The sequence below is a fragment of the Budorcas taxicolor genome, chromosome 21, assembly GCF_023091745.1.
Source record: "Budorcas taxicolor isolate Tak-1 chromosome 21, Takin1.1, whole genome shotgun sequence".
Lineage (NCBI taxonomy): Eukaryota > Metazoa > Chordata > Mammalia > Artiodactyla > Bovidae > Budorcas > Budorcas taxicolor.
In genome coordinates, this window is record NC_068930.1 from 60,093,821 (window position 1) to 60,116,862 (window position 23,042).

The 23,042-nt window shown below is 38.0% G+C and overlaps 1 protein-coding gene across 2 annotated transcripts in view; it reads right to left on the bottom strand.

The window, feature by feature from the left end:
• Positions 1-22,209, bottom strand: part of PPP4R3A (protein phosphatase 4 regulatory subunit 3A) — a 33,952-nt gene extending 11,743 nt beyond the window's left edge. Inside the window, exons 1-7 of one of the 2 annotated variants that reach the window (XM_052659512.1) lie at positions 21,899-22,209; positions 11,641-11,696; positions 8,406-8,504; positions 4,288-4,905; positions 1,128-1,205; positions 919-1,035; positions 374-490 (exon numbers count right to left, since the gene is read on the bottom strand). In XM_052659512.1, the coding sequence (XP_052515472.1) occupies positions 374-490; positions 919-1,035; positions 1,128-1,205; positions 4,288-4,905; positions 8,406-8,504; positions 11,641-11,696; positions 21,899-22,040 (1,227 nt within the window). In that variant the 5' untranslated portion in view covers positions 22,041-22,209. Of the gene's footprint in view, positions 1-334; positions 491-918; positions 1,036-1,127; positions 1,206-4,287; positions 4,906-8,405; positions 8,505-11,640; positions 11,697-21,898 lie in introns of both variants that reach the window. The other variant, XM_052659511.1, reaches the window with a different exon arrangement.
• Positions 22,210-23,042: the final 833 nt, after the last annotated feature.

Consider the following 23,042-nt stretch of genomic DNA (forward strand, 5'->3'; position numbering starts at 1 on the left):
TCTCTCCCTAACAAAGCCAATGTTTTCCTATTCATAATTCAACAAAGAGAAGAACAATTTATTGACTAAATGATTTAGACAACACAATATAGCAGGTTAATTTCAGAATTAAGAAACTTCATCTCAAAAACTTTTAAAGAAATTTAAGTTGAGCATTATCAAATAACTGCTGTAAGACAATTTATAGACTGAGACAGGAGTCAATTTAGGAGAATAAGTCATGATATTATGGCTGTACTTTTCTCAAACATTAATTATTTAAATCTTTAAGATGAATAATAAATATAGTTATAGCTCCCCATGTATACTTACTGTTAGCGCAAATAATATTTACCTTGTTGGTTATTTTTTGCTCTGTTAACTTCTTACTTACATCATCATTCTGTTGTGCCTCCTGCATGACAAACTCTCGTACCATGGATGGATTATATTCAACCAAGTATGAGAATATATCAGTAGCAGCACTTCGCACCTGTGTATCATCCATGCCCTGCAGATAAAAAAAACCACTTATTTCTCCTATACTAATAAAAAGATGGAACTTGCACCTATATAAATCCAAAATCTAACAATAATAATAAAAAAAAGGGAGGTCAAGGAAATTCTGCCATATGTAACGTTCTTGTTCTGTGGACAGTTATACTTTCTATTCCTGTTTCTTTTTCTACTTTAACATTTCAATGAATAGACTGCAAAGTTAACGAATTATTAAAAATATGGAAAATTCCCGTGAGTGTCCTTTTAGTACTGTGTTACAGGCTATCTAATACTAGGACTTTATAGCTTTTTAACTTTATGTAATACACAACTTATATTAAATATTGGCTATAATCAAATAGTTGCATGTTACATAAAAAATACAGTATTTTGTGGATTAAAAATAGAATGGTAATTAAGTATAAGGAGAAATAAACTTACAAGGATGACTTCTAAAGCTGGTAATATACCCATATTTGACAAAGTCTTGAAAAAAGCATCTCTGTTTTGAGGTTGTAGCGTTTGGGAGAATGCACAAAATTCTTTTAAAAAGTTAACCTGAAATTTAAGGAAAAGGGTGAGCAATCATAAAGGTGTGCGGTCCAGCTTCACGCCCTCCGCAATGTCAAATCTCTTATCAAATCTCTTACCAACTCCTGTCTTTTCTCCTCATCTGTTGCTTCATCTGTTAGTTGTGCAAATAAATCTGTCAGAAATTTTTCATCTTCCTGTGAAATCAAAGGATAAATTTAGTCATGCTAATAGTAAGAATATACTTTTAAGATACTATTATAGAAGATATAAATTGTAATAACTAGAAAAGGGGAGATGGTATTGACAATGCTGTTTTTTAAAAGAAAAGTAAAAAACTATTAAAGGATAAATTGGGCATTTATAAGGATATCCTTTGTATTTCGGCAAGGCTCTATTTCCTAAGGGCCACATTATATTTTTCTAAGGGCCACGTTATAAATATTTTACGCTTTGCATTCTCTACCACAGCTACTCAATTGTTACCATAGGAAGCGGCCATAGGCAATGTCAGTGAATGAGTATGGCTGTGTTTAGATAGAACTTTATTTACAAAAACAAACATGGTTTATACACGCATCGTTTTCATAGGGTTTCATAACCTTACTTAACCTTAGAAGTTAAGGTTCTATAACCTCTCAAATGAAGATAAAACTTCCTTCACATTTTAAAAACAGAAATGATTCAATTACTTAAAAAGCTAAATTCAGAACTTTTAAAGAAACATTATTTAAAGATTTGCACATACACAATAATTTAACACATAATCAAATTATTCTGAAAATGAGTCAAATGATACTCTTATAGGATACTAATCTGAGCATGTAAAAGTTAAAAAGTACAGAACTTGGAAATAACATATGCTGTCTTATTTTTACCTCTTTATAACTGAGACACGATTAAGAAATTTACCCAAAGCTCAATCACAGTTAGCAGGGAGGTGGGTAGAGCCTTCCTGACTGCCTGTTCAATTTTTTCTGCCACTATTTTTAGTTAAAATTTTGTTTTAATTCCATACTACCACATCAAGTAGAAGCAAATTCAATAATACACGCCCTACAGTTAGGCCTATGAGTTATCTCCCATTAGTTTATAAACCCCATATTCACTACTGTAAGTGCTCAAGAAACATTTGTGATACTAAATTAGTTATTCCCACCTTTACTTCTACAATACATACGCCATATCTCAAATGGCATCCTATCAAGATCCAACTCAGATATAATATATCCCAAATAAAAATCTAATGATTAAAAAACAATCTCTGCACTGCTGCAAAGTATAGAAAATTAAGCATGCTCCACAGTATTACACAGAATATAACCAGTCAATGGTAAGGCTTATGACCATGTAAAAGATGGGTAAGAACCTGCTTTAATTACTCCTTGTCAAAAAATTTGTAAAACTCTTTCTTCACAGCAGCACTTTGGATATAAATGCTCAGCAACAAGAGAACAGGACTACAGCGCTGGCAGCCAGCATTTTACAGAGCATACTGTAAGGAAACAAAACTTAACTTGAAATTATTCATACTTAATGAGTAAAACTGGCATTTTACCGGTCTGAAGCCCACGAAAAACAAGTGACAGATCCCTGTGAAACAAAACAAACGAGAACCATGTGGAGCTAAATAGAAGGACCAACAGCACTCAGGACTATCCAAGGAAACCAGGAATCAAAACTACACCAGAACAAAGGATCTGTTAGGTAGCTGGCAAGAACTAGTTCCTTAGCAAAGAACAAATGAACATTAGTACCAGAACCCTCCTCCTTCCATTATCAATCACAATACACTATGTAGAGGAATACTGTTGTAGTTACCAAACTGTATTGCCTGTATCATTTTCTTAAATGAATGAAAGATAGGTCAAATTAGTCAACATGAACTGGACTTATCACTAGCTTCAGAAAAGCAGTTTTGGTAAAATTGACCTTTCTATTTGAATTCATGGGTGTGTGTGTGTATGTTGTATTATATACATATATATGTATATGTATGTATATATATATATATAGACAAAACCAGATCACTGAAAATATAGTTTTCTAAAAAGGAATAGACAAAAATTATATTTACAGTTTTATTCATAACATATGCTACCAAGAAGCTCTTGCTGACATTTATTTGCTTCATTTTTTAATATAACAAATCCAGGTTCCAAATAATTATTTTATTTATAGATCTGGGGTAAGGTCTTATAGCTTTCAAACCACATCACATATATGTTACTGTTACAATATTCTGGGTAGGAACAAAGCACACAGGAGGTATGCAACTCACAAATCTTGGCACTATGAAGACATATTTCAGTTGGACTAGACTAATTCATGCACCATGGGATAATTTACTGAGAGATTCTCTGACTTTGGGGCTGCTACAAATGCAGATTACCAGCCAGCTCAGAGATCTGGATTGTGTGTTTTGTGCAGAATCCAGGATGCATCCTAGGTAATTCTGATGCAAGCACCCTAACACACCACACCCAAGAGACTGGGCATACTATAAAAAGAAAATCTGGAGTTTACGTTTAATAGGCGATTAACAGATATTTAAAATAATACTCAAGAGTCTTGTATCATGTTCAATGCTTTACAAGCATGCATCTTATTTAATCTTCAGATGACCTTATAGGGTAGATACTAATATCACCAACCTTAAGATTAGGAAGCTGAAACTTTTAAGAGATTAAGAAAGTTGCCCAAGTCACACAGCTATTAAGTAACAGGCAGAGCTGAAACTCAAATACAAGTCTAACCTCCCCACACTCTCATCCATTACAAAAGCATGTCTTTTGGAAGGGAGAGACACAGCTGTAACTTGCCAACCTCTGCTATATTCTCTTGACCCTAAAGCTAGACCTTTAGTAAATAATTACCCCCGAGTTCTCCAAATTTTATAGAATTTGTATTCTATATTTAATGACATATTTTTTGGCTTCTATTTTTTCTTTCTTGTTCCAATCTATTCCGTTTTATGCCTAATTGATAGTTTAATATCCCTAAAATTCTACATTCAATTGTTTCATTCAGATCCTTTCTCTTTAATTTCTTTGAGCTAGATTTTTTAAAAAACCACCTTTATCATCCCTAATCCAAACACAAGCTTCTGTGTTCTGCAGTATTATATATTATAATCTCTTGCAATATCACCAAAGTAAATACCTTTAGACAAAAAATAAAATTCAACTCATGTGCCTAAAGGAACAGAAAATTTTTGCTGAAGGCAATGGGCATTTTTTTAAGCAGAAAAAAAGAAAAAAAAAGAATGATCTAACTCACCTGTAACATACCAACAATTTCTACCTTATTGAAAAAAATAAAGGAGTGAAGTGTTGACAACATATTTTCTTCGAAGACTGAAGGGGTAGGTAGAACCATATCTTGTATATACTGAACTCTGTATGTCTGATGAATTTTTTGTTTCAACTCAGGATCTGATATGGGAATCACTTCTTTAAACTTGGCTGTTTTTGTTAGAAATTCCCTATGTTTTCGTGGTTGTGATAAAGCAGGATCATATTCTAAGCATCCAATGACGTCCATGATACATTCCTCAGAGAACATAACTTCAAAAAGAGCAGTTCGATTCAAGAGGAAGATGCCTTTGATAATTTCATACAAGTGGTGCAGTCCTTCAATATTTTCCAAATCCTCACACACATGAAAAAGCTCTAAGAGCTTTTTAATATAACCCTCATTTTCCAGTGCTAGTGCAAGTTTCTCACGACGCAGGGGAGAAGGTAAGGATGACGCCACAAGTTCTGCAATTTCCTCGAGACGACTTAATTCGCAAGACGGCAATTCTAAACCTGGTGACGACATGTCATCAAAACGCTCCTCTTCAGACTCATCCACAAGGTCCTGAGTGATGTCCACTGACGGGTCCTTTCCTTGAACCTGTTAAACAATATTTGTAACAGCTGAAGAAGTGTAATCAAAGCAAATCTAAATGATATTCCTAGATATAAGAAACGTATAACAAAACTATAATGATTTCCAAGATTAGAACTTTCTTCAAACTTGACACAAATGCCTGCTTTTCTAAACACATTATTCTATAAATAATACACTTTCAATTTTAAAGAAGTTCAAAGTTCAGAAATGTAATGAGCTTCCTCATAAATACAAGGTTTATCAGCAATGGAAACATTCTAACACCTGCTGAAGTATCGGTGACTGTGACTTAAGAGTGCCCTGCAGACCCATAATAAAGAGGCCTGATGGTAAAACACCCATTCATCAACAGACCAGGGCAAACCCCAGAAACATTCCTAACATTATGCTACGGTACATCCATTAAACTCTTCAAAGTTTAAGTAAAATTCAAACAAATGCTGTGACCATAGAAAATGTGTATCATTGTAAGCAATAAGAAAAATATTTAATATCAGTTAATTTAGAAACCAAGGGAAAAGAGCATGCACAAACTGGCTTTGGACCAAAGGGGGTCACTGATTTGGTGTAAATGCTGGTTGGCAGCCCAAAAATATGATTAAGAAAAACTGAGCTGGAAACAAGTGCACCCACATAAAAATAAAACCACACAAAAAGTAACTGCAACCTATATGTAGTAGAGCTATGCCCTAAGAATACCTGCTTAAAGTTAAGTAACCAAACCATGAAATTTTTCTTTCTATACATCCAGACCTTTACCTTTCATGATCCCCTAGAAGCTCTAAAGTTTGTCATAAATCCCAACCTTATGTCAGTGTAGGGGACTCTAATTATAAAAAGTTAACTTATAAGTCTTCACAATTAAATATAATTTAAAGTAAAAGAAACTTTTTACAAAAGGTCAGAGATATATTTCGGAATGAAATGAGTTTTGCTCTCTTGGCCCTATAATCTGACACTGGCATTAAACCAGCTCAAAAGGCCGAACTGAAAGGCAAAGGGATGGAAAAAATAGGCCTCATGTGAAATGACCAACAAACTTAAACTGCTTAGAATGGTTAAGAGATGTTGATGGATATCAGAAGGGAAGAAGACCTGAACTAAGTCTTGAAATACGCTGCAAGGTGACACCATCTTGACCTTAATCCACTGGGCAGAAACACTAAAAGGAGGCCAGGCACATTCACAGCTTGTACCTGGCATGGTCTCAAGTTGGCTCTGGATTTTTGAAATTACATAAGATCTCACCACAGCTTTAGACTCCTAATATTCAAGCTATGGCTTTACCTATAGAAACATGGTAGGCATCTGATTACAAAATCAAATGAAAAGGGATGAGAGCCTGTAACTGTACTGAAAATGATATCTTCTTGAGTGAACTCACAAATATGAAGACTGAACAGGTAATCCAAAAATGCCTGTGTTTAGGAATCTGATCTGCTTAGTGAAACAAGGTGAAACTCTTAAATATTTGACAAGTACGTTTCAGTCTTGCTTTCAGAACAGAAGCAATTTGAGAATGAAAATTTTAAAAGGAAACGAGGCAAAGCTAGAACAAAGAGCTTTCCTGGAGAAAGGGTAAATCTCAGAAGTCAATCTGGATATAAAGAAAACGAGAATGTGAAGACCGTAAAAGATGTGCAGTCAAGGTCATTAGTCATTGAGAAATGACATGTTGAACATGAACCATGTAACTATATCAGAAAAGAACAACAAAGTAGGCACGATTCCCAGGAATGTTACTATAGAGAAAAGTATACAAGTACTACTAGTGTCCCAAGAGAAAATGAAGAATTTATGGTGTTACAGACTAAGGAAAAGTACAATAAAGGTCTGAGAATTTTAAAGACGACCCAGGCCTGACAGTAACAGACTGAATCCAGGTCTGAGTTAAATACTAGCCTAATGAAAGACTGTGTGCAGGGTGGGGCTGTTCATCTCAGGAAAGTGAAGAGGAAACAAGATTTGTGTGAATAACAGATACTTTCAGCACCACCCTGAGCTCATTAATTTCATCTCTTTCTACGGGAGAACTCCAAATGACAAAATCTAGAGGAATATGCCGTAGAAACAACTGTATGGGGCAGAAAGCAAAGAAAACATGAAGAAGGCATAAATACATCTATGTTAGTTTTTCACCTGTTAAGAGAAGGAAAGGGACAACTAAACAGGTTAATTTATGAAACACAACTGAGTAGAACAGTATAGCGGAAATAAACTCTGCAAGATAAGGAAAACCTGTGTCTCAAGAACACAGGCTTCTACAGTCTATTAAGGCAGTGGCTCTCAAATGTCATGGTTCTCCAGAGTCACCTGAAGCAGGCACTGACAGACAACTGCCAAGCCTGTTAATAAAAATGCACTGGGAAGAGAACCATGTCCATTTGTCATCTATGACTACTTTCTCAGTATAAGAGCAGAACTGAGGAGCTAAACAGTAGCTAAACAGCACAGTCCACAAAGCCTAAAATATTTACTACCTTGCCCTTTAAACAGAGAAAATCTGACCCAGAAGGCTTATTAAAACTGCTACCTACCTAAAACAGAATTACTGGTACCTATTCATAGAGTTTTTACTTCAGCAGATCTGGGATGGAGGTCTCATAATTTGCATTTCTATCAGATCCCAGGTCATGCTCATTCTGCTGGTTTAAGGATCACACCTTGAGAACCAATGAATTAAAGAATCTGCTGAAAGTTATTTCTTCTCCAGATAAAATAAACATGAGGATAGAGAAAGTGTCCTTAGAATATAATGGTCTATGAGTCTTTAAGAAGAGAAAACAGCTTGAGCAACTAAAGTGCATTATCAATGACCATTCACAAAAGATTGTGGAGATGTTACCACTAGACTGAGGTACTAGAACCACTAAGGAATTCTGGAATCAGCCGAGAACAAAAATGATGAAACTGAAGAGATAGTCAAGAGTCACAAGAAATTACTGAACAAAGAGTAAGATGATCAGACTTCCATTTTAAAAAAAGATACTCTAGCTGTGTAGATCTGGGATGAATGCAATAAACCAAGCAAGAAATGATGGGAGCTTAGTAAACCAACAGCAGTGAAAATGAAGATAAATGAATGCATTGAAGACTTAAGAGTTTAAGGACTGAATGGACAGAGAGGATGAAGGAAGGATAAACATGTTTCTGACTTCAGCAACTGAATGGCATTTACTGAGACGAGAGAGAGAGGAGAATGAACAAATCTCAGTGAGTTTATGCTCAGTTTTAGACTACTGAATTTGAGATGCTAGTAGCACTCATGGAGGACAGCTCTGAAAGGCAGGTGAATATAAAACTCTGGAGTTCAGCAAAGGTCTGGACTGGGTACACTAGTGTCAATAAATTGTGCTTTTCTATACATCAAGTTTTTCATAGACAGCACTAATCTATATGCAATGTGTCTCTATGCATTTTAAAGTATAAGGCATTAGCTTAAAGCACAGCAAAAAACAAAATGCTTAAAATGAAAGCATGTTGATTTTCTACTTTTAAATTACCTGACATATCTTCTCCCAAATTTCATCACATCCAGCTTTTTCTTGAAAGCTGAGGGCCAAGTCATAATTTTCTGCTTCAGACCACACAATCAAAGTGTCCTTAAGAGAAAAAAAGAAGTCTGAATGATTAACATATATTATCACAAACTACTTTAAAGTAAAAGGCAAATGAACAAAACAACAGGGAAATGAGAACAGTACTCATTTTTACTTTTTGCAACATTGATATCAGTCATTTTCAATGTTCTTTTACACTTCACTTTATCCAATCTATAAAATGAAAACAATGTTCTCCTTAAGGAAAAGTTGAACCCATATGTGAAAGGCACTACAACTGAGCACACAATCCAAATGTATCAAAAGATATAAACTAAAATTACATCAGTTTGCTTGCACATTCGGTCACATTTTATGCTCTAGTCAAAACGCCCAAAGAGAAAGTCTGAGTATTTTAATAACAAGGCTATGTTAGGAGGATGGGATTAATAAAATAAACATAGCTCCTCCTCCTAACTGTCAGTATCCAGTGTTCTTTACCTGGGGCACTTGAGGCCCAGAACATCCTTGACATGATCAGTTAAATTTGTAATATGTGAGCATTTAGCTGGACAGAGGCTTGTTTTTTTTTCAACTTTTGCCAACATTCAAGAAGCAAGATGTTCCTGCTGCTGCTGCTAAGTCGCTTCAGTTGTGTCTGACTCTGTGCGACCCCACAGACGGCAGCCCACCAGGCTCCCCCGTCCCTGGGATTCTCCAGGCAAGAACACTGGAGTGGGCTGCCATTTCCTTCTCCAATGCATGAAAGTGAAAAGTGAAAGTGAAACTGCTCAGTTGTGTCTGACCCTAGCACCCCTTTCTTTTTCATACTGACTTTTTTATGAGAGTAAGTTTAATGAACAGTTTTTACTAAAGATGTCATCTCAGCAGGACTACAATCCCAATGCCAAGCCCACTCGGCATCTGCTGCAGTACAGGATGCATTCTACAGTACGCATGGTATACTACTGATGCGGTTTAAGGTATCTTTTCAAGCTTGCGTTAGTCGCTTAGTTGTGTCTGACTCTGCAATCCTACAGACTGTAGCCTGCCAGGCTCCTGTGTCCATGGAATTTTCCAAGCATGAATGCTGGAGTGGGTTGCCATTCCCTTCTCCAGGGAATCTTCCCAACCCAGGGATCGAACCTGGGTCTCCTACATTGCAGGTGGATTCTTTACCATATGAGCCAACAGGGAAGCCCTTTCAAACTTACTGACTATATAAAGAAAAATAATTCAAAGTGATTAATAAGTAACTGAAAAAAGCCAGGCCAAGGTGAGCTGAGCATCTGGTTGGAATGATTAAGATTCCCGTATTGAAGAGGAAACCCAACTGTATTTTAAGGTATCTTAGAGGATCTATTATTTCTTATACTTTTTACTACCTTGGCAAGGGCACTTTATTGTACACAAACGGATCCCATGTTCAAAAATCTGTCTGCTAAACTTCATATAAATTCTATTCAATCATTTAACTATCAATCATGAGGCCAATAATCTCTTACTAAATTAAAGTGATGCCAGCCAGAAGTAGATAAATGAGCCTCTAACTGGGTTGTGCAGCATCACTACAGGATAAATCCACAAGTCTTACTCAGAATTTTTTAAAAAAGAACTCAAAGAGCCCTTTTTATTCTACCTTCAAGAACTTCTAGAGATCCCAGGCAAGCAGTCTGTTCCACAGTGACTGAGTAGCTATTCAAATTCAAAATAATTTACATTAACAGTGTAAGATCAACATGGAAGAAATTACTCAGTTGGGTGGCCTCCCTGAACCTCAGTTTGTCTTTAAATAAATGAGACAATACATACTGTTTTGAAAATTGGTAATAACATAAGATTCACTGGAAGAAGTCTAAAACCACTACCACATTAGGAATGAGTTTAATACAACTAGAAGCAACTGTTCTTGGAAGAAGTCTAAAACCACTACCACATTAGGAATGAGTTTAATACAACTAGAAGCAACTGTTCTGCTACAGTGTATATTATGAATCACCTGGAGGCGTAATCAGGGCACAGCTAGAAATATGCCCTTAATGATCCATTTAACAAATTTTTAAGTTTGAAAAATTTTAGGAACTGCTCCTCTGTTTTCCTTGAAGAGCCTAATTTTCACCAAATCATCTTGCTTATCATCCAACAACCTATAAGTTAAAACATATAGATTTGTTCATTCATCCTCAAAACAGATTCAGTCTTTTCTTTTTCTAAGGATGTGCTTTTACTCTTCAGCTGACTGAAACCTCAAAATGTGAATTTAAGTATCGAACATCGAAATCAAATACTCTAGCCTCCAGCCATTCCCATAGAACTTGAAAGTTTTCTTAAGAACAACAAATACAATAGTGTTAATAGACCATTAAACCATCAAGAAAATATTTCATATTGTACCAATGCTTGTTGGACAAATAAAACACCATTAAATAAATTTAGGAATAAATATCAAATTTCCTGTGTATTATCTGTGTGACCTCAAGCAAGTCACAACCTTTAGGCATCATCTAATGTGTAAAGTAAAACTAACTTCCCTCTAATAGTATTTTAATGGTCAATGAAAAGCACTTTATATAATTCATTTATAAATATATATATATAAATGTGTTGGTAATATTTTTAAAGTTATTTTATATCTGTACCTTCAGAGCAATGAGAAGACTGATAATAATTTCAGTGGCTTTGTAGAGAACTCAGTATTATCTATCTGTATATTCTGAATACATACCAATTTTGGTGATAGTGCTTGTAGGCATTGAGAGATTTACTTTCAGATATCTCTTGCATCAGAAGGGTACAAGACAGTTTACTCAAACTGAAAGTTCTTAAAAAACTGTTACATCATTATAAGGTCCTGCTCAGGCTATGTAAGAAATCAGATTCATATTTATACCAAGTCGCTATATAGAGATACGAATGTTCCTCCTGCACTACTAGCATTCACAACAGCAAAGAAAGGAGCTGATTATTCTACCAGTGGTCACTTTTTAAATTCTCTTTAGGAGAGAAAACTGAGTTATTTTAGATGTAACTTGTGAGAAATAAGGCTCAAATATCTGGAACTGTATTTTGGAATTAGATAGGCAAAACATGTAAACTGCTCCAATTTTTCATGGTAAGGAATCAGATGGTAAATTTTCATTTAATCATCAAACTGAGATGATAATATTCAAGATACAGCACAACATCTTCAAAATTTTACCTGTTGTTTCTGGTATGCAGTATTTGGATTTATTTTGGATTCTAAAAGTAGAGAACCTAGGAAAGAGGAGAAAAAAAACACATTCCATTATGTAACTGCAAAGCAGCAACACTGTATTATTCCCTTACATACACACACATTTCCTTTTTGAAGGTCTGATGCGCATACAACTTCGTACAGGAAATATTACTTAAAAAAAATACGAATTTAAATGTAATAGCCTATAACCCAAGAAATGCTCACTTCAACATGTTTACTTTTAACAAGACAGACACAATCAACTAAAGAATGAGTACTGGATGCTAATAGAGATCTAACAAACTCCTGAGCAGCAAAGGTAGTGAAACAGCACAATGTGAAGCCAGATGATCTGGGATTAAACCTCTGATATACACCAATATTGAGAGAAATGCAAATAAAACATGCAAATTAGCATTATAAATAAAATCTGTCTAAAATAAGAATTTACTGATGAAAGTCTGAAAACATCAGGGATGATTCATTGACCAAGTACATCCCCAAATTGTGATTCACCTTCAGAAAATCTTATATTTTTGTTTAATACAGGAATTACCAAACTTCTCCATCTTCAAACTATCAATTTACTTCTCAGAACAAGCGAATTTGCACATATCTGTTTTCCCCCTGGCAGTATCACAGTATCATAAGACTCAGGGTATTAGACCAAGTGTTCAGTTATATAAATATATACACACATACACACTTTATCAAGTTCCTTTCCATCATGATTTAATCATAGGGTGAATATAGTTCCCTCTGCTATACCGTAGGACCTTGCTGTTCACTCATTTTATATGTAATAGCATCTGCTAACCCCCGACTCCTAGCCCATCCCTCCTCTCCCTCCCCTCTCTTGGCAACCACAAGTCTGTTCTATTAATCTGCTTCATAGAAAAGTCTGTTCTATTAATCTGCTTCATAGAAAAGTTCATTTGTATCATATTTCAGATTCCACATATAAGTGATATCATATGGTGTTTGTCTTTCTGTTGGAGTTACCTTCATTTACTACGATAATCTCTTCAATCCATGTTGCTGCAAACGGCATTATTTCACCTTTTTTTAAAAATGGCTGAGTAGTATTGCCATTGTATATACGACCACATCTTTATCCATTTACCCTTCTACGAACAAGTTGTTTCCATGTCTTGGCTATTGTAGATAGTGCTGCAATGAACACTAGGGTGCATATCCTTTCCAATTATAGTTTTCTCCAGTTACATGCCCAGGAGTGGGATTGCAGGATCATATGGCAACTCCATTTTTACTTTTTTGGGAAGAACCTCCATATTGTCTTCAGTAGCCGCTGCACCAATTTGCATTCCCACCAACCGTGGAGGGGGTTCCCTTTTCTCCACACCCTCCCCAGCATTTACTGTTTGTAGATTTTTGATGATGGCCATCCTGCTTGGTGTAAGGTGGTGTAGCTTACTGGTGTGTGTTTGCATCTCTCTAATTAGCAATGTGAGCATCTTTTCTTGTGACTGTTGGCCATCTGTACGTCTTCACAAAGAAAATTTAAGACTAGATTTCTACCTCTCCGCCTGGAGAGGTATAAACTGTGTTTAAGCTGGAATCAACCAAATCCAGTTTAAAGACAAGTTCTGGCCCAAAATACTTAAGAAGCATTTTCTCTGCAGCTGTCTCTCATCCAAGGCTTTCATCTCCTATTACATTTAACAATTGTTTTATCCATTCTAAATAGTGGCCAGACACTTGAGAAACAGGTACGCTAACATTTCCAAACTGAACTACCTTTGCTTTAAATTCATTTACTAATTTTGATGCTGTCCTGTGTTAGTAATTTACTGACCCTTCACTGCCATGTACTCATAATGGTGCTAAATGGTACTGAATATATACAGTAAAATATCAGCATTTGCCAAGTTGTGGTGACTTAATTTGCAAACACCCAATTTAAAAATGTGCAATGGTTCTGAATAGATACTTCTCCAAAGAAGATGGCAGTAACAAGAAAAGATGCTCAACATCATTATTCCTTAGATAAATGCAAATCAAAACCAAGAAAAGAACCATTTCACATCACTTAGGAAGCCTACAATCAAAGACAGATAATGACAAGAGCTGGCAACCGTGTGGAGAAATTGGAACCTCAAACATTTTTCTTGTGGGTATATAAAAAGGCATCTACTGAAGTTTGGCAGTTCCTCAAAATGTTAAGAGTTACCAGCAATTCCACTCCTAGGTATATACAGGAGAAATGAAAACATGCCCACACAAGTACGTGTACATACATTCATAGGAGCATTATTCATAATAGCAAAAAACTGGAAACAATCCGACGGTCCAAATACTGATGACTGGATAAAGTGAAATACTATTCAGCTATACAAAGGTATCAGGTTCTGACCCATGCTATAACAGGTGAACCTTGAAAACATAAGTGAAAGAAGCCAGTCACAAAGGACCACATATTTTAGGGCTGTGTTTATATGAATTGTCCAGAATAAGCAAATTTAGTGGATCTGCAGATTAGTGGCTGCTTAGGACTGGGAGGAAGGGGGAACAAATGGGTGCTAATGGGTACATGATTTCTTTTAGAGGACAAAATGTTCTCTCACTGTGGTGATAGTTGCATAACCCTGTGACTATACCAGAACATACTGAATTATACATCTAAAATGAGTCAATTAGCTGGCATGTGAATTGTGTTACCAAAAAACCCCCTAAAGTGTAAATATTCATAGGATGGAATACCATATAGCATTGTTAATGAACCAAATATATGTAAATGCAATAATGTATATGAATCTTACAAACATGAATGAAAGAAGCCCCAGACAAATGTATATCCCATAAGTCCATTTACATAAAGTTTAAAAAGTGCCAAATATTAATCTATGGTGTTAGAAGTTAGGTTTATTGCAGGGAGGTGGGAGAGATGATGACTGGAGAGAGACATGAATCAGGCTTCCAGAGTGCTGGGTATGAAGTTTTTTTTTTTTTTTTTTTTTAAGAGAAGGGGTAAAACAACACATGGCATGGGGGCTGCACTTCAAGTTGTGATTTCAAGAAACACATACCTGATTTGGCAGCTGCTAAAACAGAGCACCCAGCATTGGTAAAACCGTTATTTTTTAAGAACCAGTTTCCATCCCCAGCCTCTTTTCATTTGTTTCAAAACTCAGTAATGTTACAACATTAGGAGGACTAGAAAGGAAAAACCAATTACAAATTATCTGCAGTTTAAAGTGTTCCCTTCCAAAGAGCTGGCTAAAACAAGGATAAGCACATACCAGAAGCTTCAGGTGTTAGTAAGTTTTTCTTTCTTCTGGGGCATTCAAGATTCAGGGGAAGTATCTCTCCTAAAACCCATTTCAGCCATATCTCATGGTTTCAGTCTAAGATACAACTTTACGTAGTCCAGCTCTGGTCCCCAAGTACCATGTTCCCTAAGATGTCAGTAGGTTGTAGAGGCTGGACCATGGAAAGCAACCTTTTAATTGGGAGGCTAAGCAAGATAAAATGGAAAGACATCATGCTGACGTATGGCAGAAACCAACACAATATTGTAAAGCAATTATCCTTCAATTTAAAATAAATAAAAATAAATTAAAAAAGAACTCAGAAAGACATATTTCTAGTTTTATTCCTAGCCCATCTATTAGGTTCCCCACCCCCATCTCTCAGTTCCTACTGGATCAAGTTACAAGCACTTATCCAATCAACTGAAAAAGAACCAGCTGAGTGTCAACAGGTACTTACAAAATCTTTCCCTCAACAAGTTTGCTACCAGTTGCTACAACACATGGCATGGAGGCTGCACTTCAAGTTGTGATTTCAAGAAACACATACCTGACTTGGCAGCTGCTAAAACAAAGCACCCAGCATTGGTAAAACCATTATTTTCTAAGAACCAGTTTCCATCCCCAGCCTCTTTTCATTTGTTTCAAAACTCTCAGTAATGTTACAGCGTTAGGAGGACTAGAAAGGAAAAAACAATTACAAATTATCTGTAGTTTGAAGTGTTCCCTCCCATAGTGCTGGCTAAAACAAGGATAAGCACATACCAGAAGCTTCAGGTGTTAGTAGTTAGTAAGTTAGTGAGAACAGTAGTTCCATCCTAATAATAAATGAGTGTGGAAGGGGATGCAGAGTTCAACTGTAGGTGAGAGGTATTTATCATGGTAGCAGAAATAATAAGGGGAAAAAGAAGAGAATAATCCTTAACAGGAGATCTTAAGCAAGATCAAGGGAGTTAAAGGAGACATGTGCTTTTGATAATGGATAGATTCAGCATATATATCTTAATAACTGAATCACATACGCAAAACAGCTCCTCACCCCAATTTGGGAAACATATTCATCCTCTCCAATGAAACAGATGCCTTCCTTTATCCTCCAAGGGAAATTTCATTCTCACCACCCCACTACGATACCATCTCCCCACACATCTGAGAAACCTTACATAGTTGAGAAAGACACTCTTACACAGACAAGAGAAAGACAAGCCTAGAGAGCAAACCCCAATATCAAGACTTGAAAAAGGCCTTCCCACTTGAATGACTCAGAAGGAAATAGGGAAATGCAAAAACAAGAGATGGATGAAGCTAAGGGGAATGCATCAATTAAACCTGTCATTGTAGAATCTATCCAGCAAAATTAACTACCCTCAGGTGAACTAAAGAATACTCCTGCACAGCAAATGCTTGCCAGTCCATCCCAAAGTCCTGATGCACACGCAAGTCGATATTTATGCATATATATACTTCAAAAAATAAAAGAGGATCCTTAACTCTCATTTATTATTATCAAAACTGAGTATCAGCACAACCCTTTTGGAGGGTCATTTATCTTTATCTATGAAGCTTTTTAAACACATATTACTCTTTAGTCCAACAATCCTTCTAGGAAATTATCCTACACCCTGATACAAGTGCCAAGCATATGAATAAAGATGTCATTAGCAGTGTTTGTAAAGGTTAAAGAAAACTAGAAACAATGTCTGTGCCAGCTATACTCAGAATGTGGGGATCTCAAAAGGCCTAGAAAATCAAAACTATTTTCATAATATTACTAAGAGATTAGTTGCCTTTTTCTTTCTTATTCTCTCAGTGTGTCTGTACTGATACTGCAACACATTGAATGCAGAAGTAGAAAAGAACCCTTAAAAAAAAATTAAGCTGGACATTAAAGAGATATGTAAAAATGTAAAAGAAAAGACTTTTGAAGTCAGCTTTAATGCGGTAAATACTGATATTTTTTGTTTAAACATAAATAAAGCTTTTAGAGGTCCTCAGTTTTAATACATTAAAGGTATCCTAAGGGAAAAAATTTGAGAAATGCTACTGTGTCAATAATGCTATACTTTGTGAATACTATGCTGATTTTAGATGAGATGAAACTGTATGAAAAAGTGAAAGTGTTAGTCAATTTGTATATCCTGACACAAACAGATGCCCCAAATATACTGATAAAAAGGAGATCTATACACTCAGGAAATAGGAAGGGGAAATGCCCACTCATAACATAACCAAGACAATCACAGGTAAAGCTGTCATGGACTGACAGCAAGAAAAAGTGACCATAGAACAGTACAACTATGAGTATAAATAATTAAGTCATTAAAAAATGTTCCCTCTCTACTCCACATCCTGGGTCTCCTACAAAATAAAATCTGGTAACTTCTCTAGTATTCTGTTGCAAACTCCCAACACAACCCTATCAAAACGAAACACACACCTTCAGGGATAGGGGAGAGCAGTTAGCACACGCGAAAGAACTGAAATGAGAGAACGCAAAACTGGTGCCTGCAGTGTGGACCCAGCTCGGGACAGCTTGTTTAAGCCCCAGTTCTAGAAACATACTCACACAATATGTCCGTGCTCGGTCGCCAGGCTTCTCTGTCCATGGAATTTTCCCTACAGGAATACTGGAGCAGGTTGCAATTTCCTACTCCAGGGGACTGGCCCCACCCAGGGACTGAACCTGCATCGCCTATGTATCCTGCATTACAGACAGGATTCTTTAACCACTGGGGAATAATTCATGCAAATCTTTTAAAACAGAAAGATTTTATATTAGAAAAAAAAATCTAGGTTTTTGGCTGGGTACAGGAAAAAAAGACCCCAAAACTATTCAATCAAAGAATCAATGCACCAAGACTTAAAGTTAGAAAAATAATACCTCTCAGGGTTGCTTCTGAATATTAACTGAATATATAGTGCCTGAACCAGAACCTAACACATAACCAGCACTCAATACTCTTTTTAATAGCATCATCAGAATATCATTTCCCTGGCATCACTTTATTTCTGAATAGTAGAAAAATTAGTATTGATAACAATGATCTAGAAACACATTATGAACAAAAGACTAAGCATCACAGGCTCATTGTACTGTTTAAGAAAAACATTCTAGTATACAATATTTAGGAAGACTTTCAAATCTTCTGTTATACAGCTCAATTTAGCTGGAAAATTCAAAAGGTATCAAAAGGAAGACCAAAAATCTCACCTGGATAGGAGATTAGTGTAATGCTTTAAACCTATAGTAGATCTGTGTTTCAGGTCCCTCCCACTCAATTTTGTGGACTGCAAAGGCACTTAAAAACTAAAATGAAAGGTCTAGGAAAAAAAACTCAGTAGTGTTACATTAAGAGGTCTCACACCTCTGTCAGCCTTCAACACTCTCCACCCCAGTTATATACAACATAGCTGATGCCCTGAACTCAAAAGTTATCACATGCAACAGATGATAACTAAAGGTTTGATTATCCTAAGCCTATTAATTTTCCACAATGCAGGACTACCTACACAAGAGAAAAAGAAAGTGCATTTAAATCACGTTTTCAAAGTGAAATAGTTCTCCCACTGGATTCTTCGTGGTAGCTAAATTTTGAAATGCTTCCTGTTGCAAGACCATATACTACCTTACTGATTTATAAGAATAACACAGAAAATGCTGATTCTATCTCTGCTCATTTCTCACCACAGCAGCCAAAACAAAACAGACTTTCCTACCCAAAGTGTTGACCTCTTCTCCTATTTATAGGAGAAGAGGCAGGTCTATCTGTAACCAAGTTCTATCAAGGTAGAAGCACAGGATTCCAATTTTCACCATTTCACCATTTCAGTGTTACCCTGAACAAAACATTTCCTTATGTCTCATTTCTTCAGGCCTCAAGTAACAGTGAAAATTAAATCTTTGTAACTCTGAATAAATAAATCAGAATTTAAACTATTAATATAAATTATTAAAAATTAATAAACGTCATTGATTTTATTAATATTAATTACAATTATTTAAATATTAATTTAAATTATTGGATGTAAAAAAACATAAAACTTAAAGTAAAAAACATAAGAACACTATTCTTGATGACTGGCAAGTAATCCAGAACAAAGAGTACTGATGTGATTTTATGTTGAAAGACATCCTTCAGTATGTGAAGAAATTCCCATTTCTTTATCAATTCTAAAACTGGTAGGAGATGGTAAAAATCATAATGGCAAAAAAGAATGATTTGAACATAAAATGAGAGAGTAAGCAACAAGCTAATAGGTACAGCATAAACTGGACGAGAATACACTAATCTTTACTGAAGATGAAAACTTACAAGTACATGGCTATGATAAAACCTGAGAAATTAGGTAATCTATCTTTGTTTTTAAAAAAGGATACATTCCAACAACCTATTTTGCTAGTAGGAACCTATTAAATAAGGATGCAAATCAGAAAATGGGCTCAGTAGCTAGTGGGATATCTCTCCTCCAAGGGAAAGTGAGCTACAGATCATCAAGCCAACTCAGCTTCACAAGGGAAAGGCACATTTGCCCAGAACGACATGGACTGACAGAAGACACAAGTACTTCCATTCAAAAGCTGCCTTCTTAATTTTCAGGTAAGTCTATAAGCTCCTCTAACAAGATAAATGACTCATATGGAAAACCAGAAATAACTTTCCATAAAAAGAAAATTCTGAATTATCCCGTATGGCAAATGAGGGAAGCCCACAATAATGGATAACCTAAGCTAGCAGCCAATGCAAAAATTCCCACATGTGGCTTGAAGACAAACTACAACTTGAAATATCGTTAGGCTAAAAATTTGTCTTCATTTCCTTTGATAAAACTTGGGTCTAAGTATAAAGCAGCAAATGCAAGTAGACAATAATATGGGTGTTTCAAACACACTGTAAAGAGATAATGATGTTAATTAAATAATTGATAATACGAAGTCATAGTCTAGAAATCTCATTCAATCTGATACCTCTCCCCGACCTCAGTTTGAACACTGATCTTCCTTGCTTTTCAATTAACCTAGCTATGTGATCTTTGGTTCTTTAGCTTCTCTAGGCCTCAGTTTCCCAATCTGTATATATGGCTAAAAATAGTACCTACATCAGAAAACACCAGAAGATACATGTGGCACACAGCAGACACTCAATAAAATTTGACTATTATTCCTATTTGGAGTTTTCCTGTTAGAAAAAAGAATGATCAAAAGTAAAAGTTATTTATAAAGGATTCACAAATATCTTGGGATTTTGTAAGCCTACTCTTGGATTTAGTTTTCCTAATAACTTATAAATTGAACAAGGGCACAAAGATTCTTATATTATTGTGTTAAAAGAGTATGATTCCCTATAATATGACAATAGGACTTAATGCTTTAAAGTACTTTAAACAAAGGACTCTGTATGAGTACAATTAAACACAGGATGTGAAGTCACCTCTTATTTTAAATTATTATGAGATTTCAAAGAATTCATCTCGAATCTACACATGCTTTCATCTTAAGTTAACCAAACCTATAAAGCCTATACTTTCCAACTCATCACATAAAAAGTTTTCCAAACAAGCAAAAACACAGAACTTAGAATAGTTGGTTATTATGTGATAGTCATACACCAAAGTAAACTAACACTCCACATTCAAACTTGTATTTTAAGAGGCAAGTAACATAGGCCTCAGAAATATATACCCAATGAATTCAAAACCCTTTAAACGCCTCCAAGAAAAAAGTTTTTCTCCGCTTTTAGTTTGGGGGAGCCTTATAAAGAAACCTGTGGGCAATATACTCCAAGTTACCGTTTTTCTTTCAATTCAAATTGAAAAGCAATGTCCCTGCAGTCAATTATAGAATGGTGAGCCTTATCTGTTCCAGGGAACTAGAGTTCTGGCTAGGAAGTCCAATTAAAATTCCTTAAAATGAGTTTGTAGTAATTTATTTACAGAACTACAATCATAAACTAAGATAGTTAGCTACCATAAAACTATGGGATATTGTTACAAAACAGGTTTTCAAATTGAGAGGAAAAATTCTGAAAAAAGTTTTACCCCATGTGAACTTTTTCTTTAAGGGAAATTCACGGTATAACACCGGGGGAAGGGGCAATCCCTGAAAAGTTAAGTCTTTAAAAATGTGAAAAGCTTATCTTCAAACAACTTGGTCTTTGAACCTTGAGGGCTGTTTCAAAATCTGTGAAGCTTACGCACCACTGGGGCAGAATCGAAAGGTTCTACAGAGACTTGCCAACTTCTCCCCACCTGTTAACTAAACCAAACTATGAACACATATTTAAGCAATCAAAAAGCTACGATAATATGACTCCACACTTGCGGAACGTTTACACAGTGAAACTACACACAAAAATCTTCATTTCTAATGAAAAAGACAACTAGCACTGGGCAAACACCCATCTATCCCCTTACGCAAAGAAATATTTTCTCTGCCTAGTGCAGAGTTGCCAGATCCATGAACCAGCGCTGCCAACCTGCAACAGAATCGGAAAGATGCAGGAGTAACGTGTTTGGGCGGGGGGCGGGGGGAGTACAACAAAATATTCCTGTTCCAAAAAGCGAAACTGATAAGAACTCTCTTAGCTCCGAGAAAAGTTTCATGCCTGCTCTACAGATGGATGAACTAAGGCAGGAAATCGGTTTAATCAGTACCTTTCTCAAGGTCACTCTGGTGCACAGGAACGGCCCGCTCCGGGCTCCCGCGCCCACGTCCCCGATCTCGCCACACTCCCAGGCGGCTCCGCTCAAACGCGCCCGGTCCGCTCGCGCCCGCAAGTGCGCCCGGGAGCTCAGAGACCTAAACACTCTCCAGGCAGGTCCGGGAGGGCAGTGGTGCCGGGGCCCGCTCTGCCCCGAGAAGGCGGCAGCTGCAGCCCCAGCCGCCCCCTTCGTCCTCCCAGGGAGCGGCCCAGGGGTTCCAAAGAACCGGGGAGGTGGCCCAGGGACGCCGGGGAGACGAGGGATTCACTCACCGTCACTCTCGGCCCTGACAAGCAGAGACATGCCCTTCAGGCGCTCCACGTAGCCGGACGACACATGTCCGGTGCCCCGGTCGTCCCACTGCCGGTCCTCGTTGAGGGTGTAAACCTTCACCCGACGCCGGGTGTCGGTCATCTTGCCGCCTGGGGGCCGGGCCCCGCCGGAGTCGCCCGGGAAGGGGGTCCGGAGAAGGCGGGAGCACGCCCGCGAGCCGAGGGCCCCTCGGCCTCACTGCCGCTGCTGGCTGCCCCGGAGCCGCGCTGCCGCACGCATGGCCCGCCGCGGGGCCGAGTTCTGGTCCCCGCCTTTCCTAGCCTCTGGCTCCTCGGCGCTATTGTCCAGGCCCGGGGAGCCCTGCCGCCCCAATCGGGGCGCGCAGCGCTTCGCAGCGTCCCGCCCCGCCGCGCTAGGAACTCGGGGCGCCGGTCACTGCCCTGCTCCCGCCTCCGCCATGATCTCAGCCAAGCCGCTTCCCGCGCCGCCGCCGCCTCCTCAAGCCGCCGCCGCCATGTTTTCCTTCCTTATACCTGGCCCTGCCACCGCAGCCGGAGGTTGTGCTCCGCTCGTCTGCTTCAAATGTCCGAAGCTGACGGGAGCCCGGTCCCGCTGCAACTGCTACCACTGCGCGGAAGACTCCGAGAGCTCCCAAGCACACGAGCGCTTCTGGCTACTGGGAGTCCCTATCCCTCCGCCGCCGCCGCCGCCTCTTCCGTCTTCCTCACCGAGCCAAAGCCGCCGCCATCTTGGTTCGCCCCTCAATAGTGGCGCGCGGGGCCACCCAGGCAGCGGCTGCAGGGGCGGCCCGTTGGCCCCACCATTTAAAGAGACAGGAACGAAGCTGTGAGTCTCGCAGCGGCGGAGGCCTCGGATGGAGGTGGGAGGCGGGCCCCGGGTTGCCGAGGTGGCGGGAGCGCAGGGAGCGGAGGAGGCGGAACGCTGGTCGCGCCGGTGACGAGCCGGGTCTCCCTCGCGCTCCCCGCACGCACCGTCGTGCGAGCGCAGGGCGGGTGTGCGTCCGTCGCGCCCTGTGTTCGTCATCAGCCGCTCGGGATTCGAAAGGGCGTGGAGGCCGCCTCTGGCTGCTGCGCGTTGCCAGGCTTTTTGCCCGCGGGGCGCTCTGGGTCTGGGGTTCTGGAC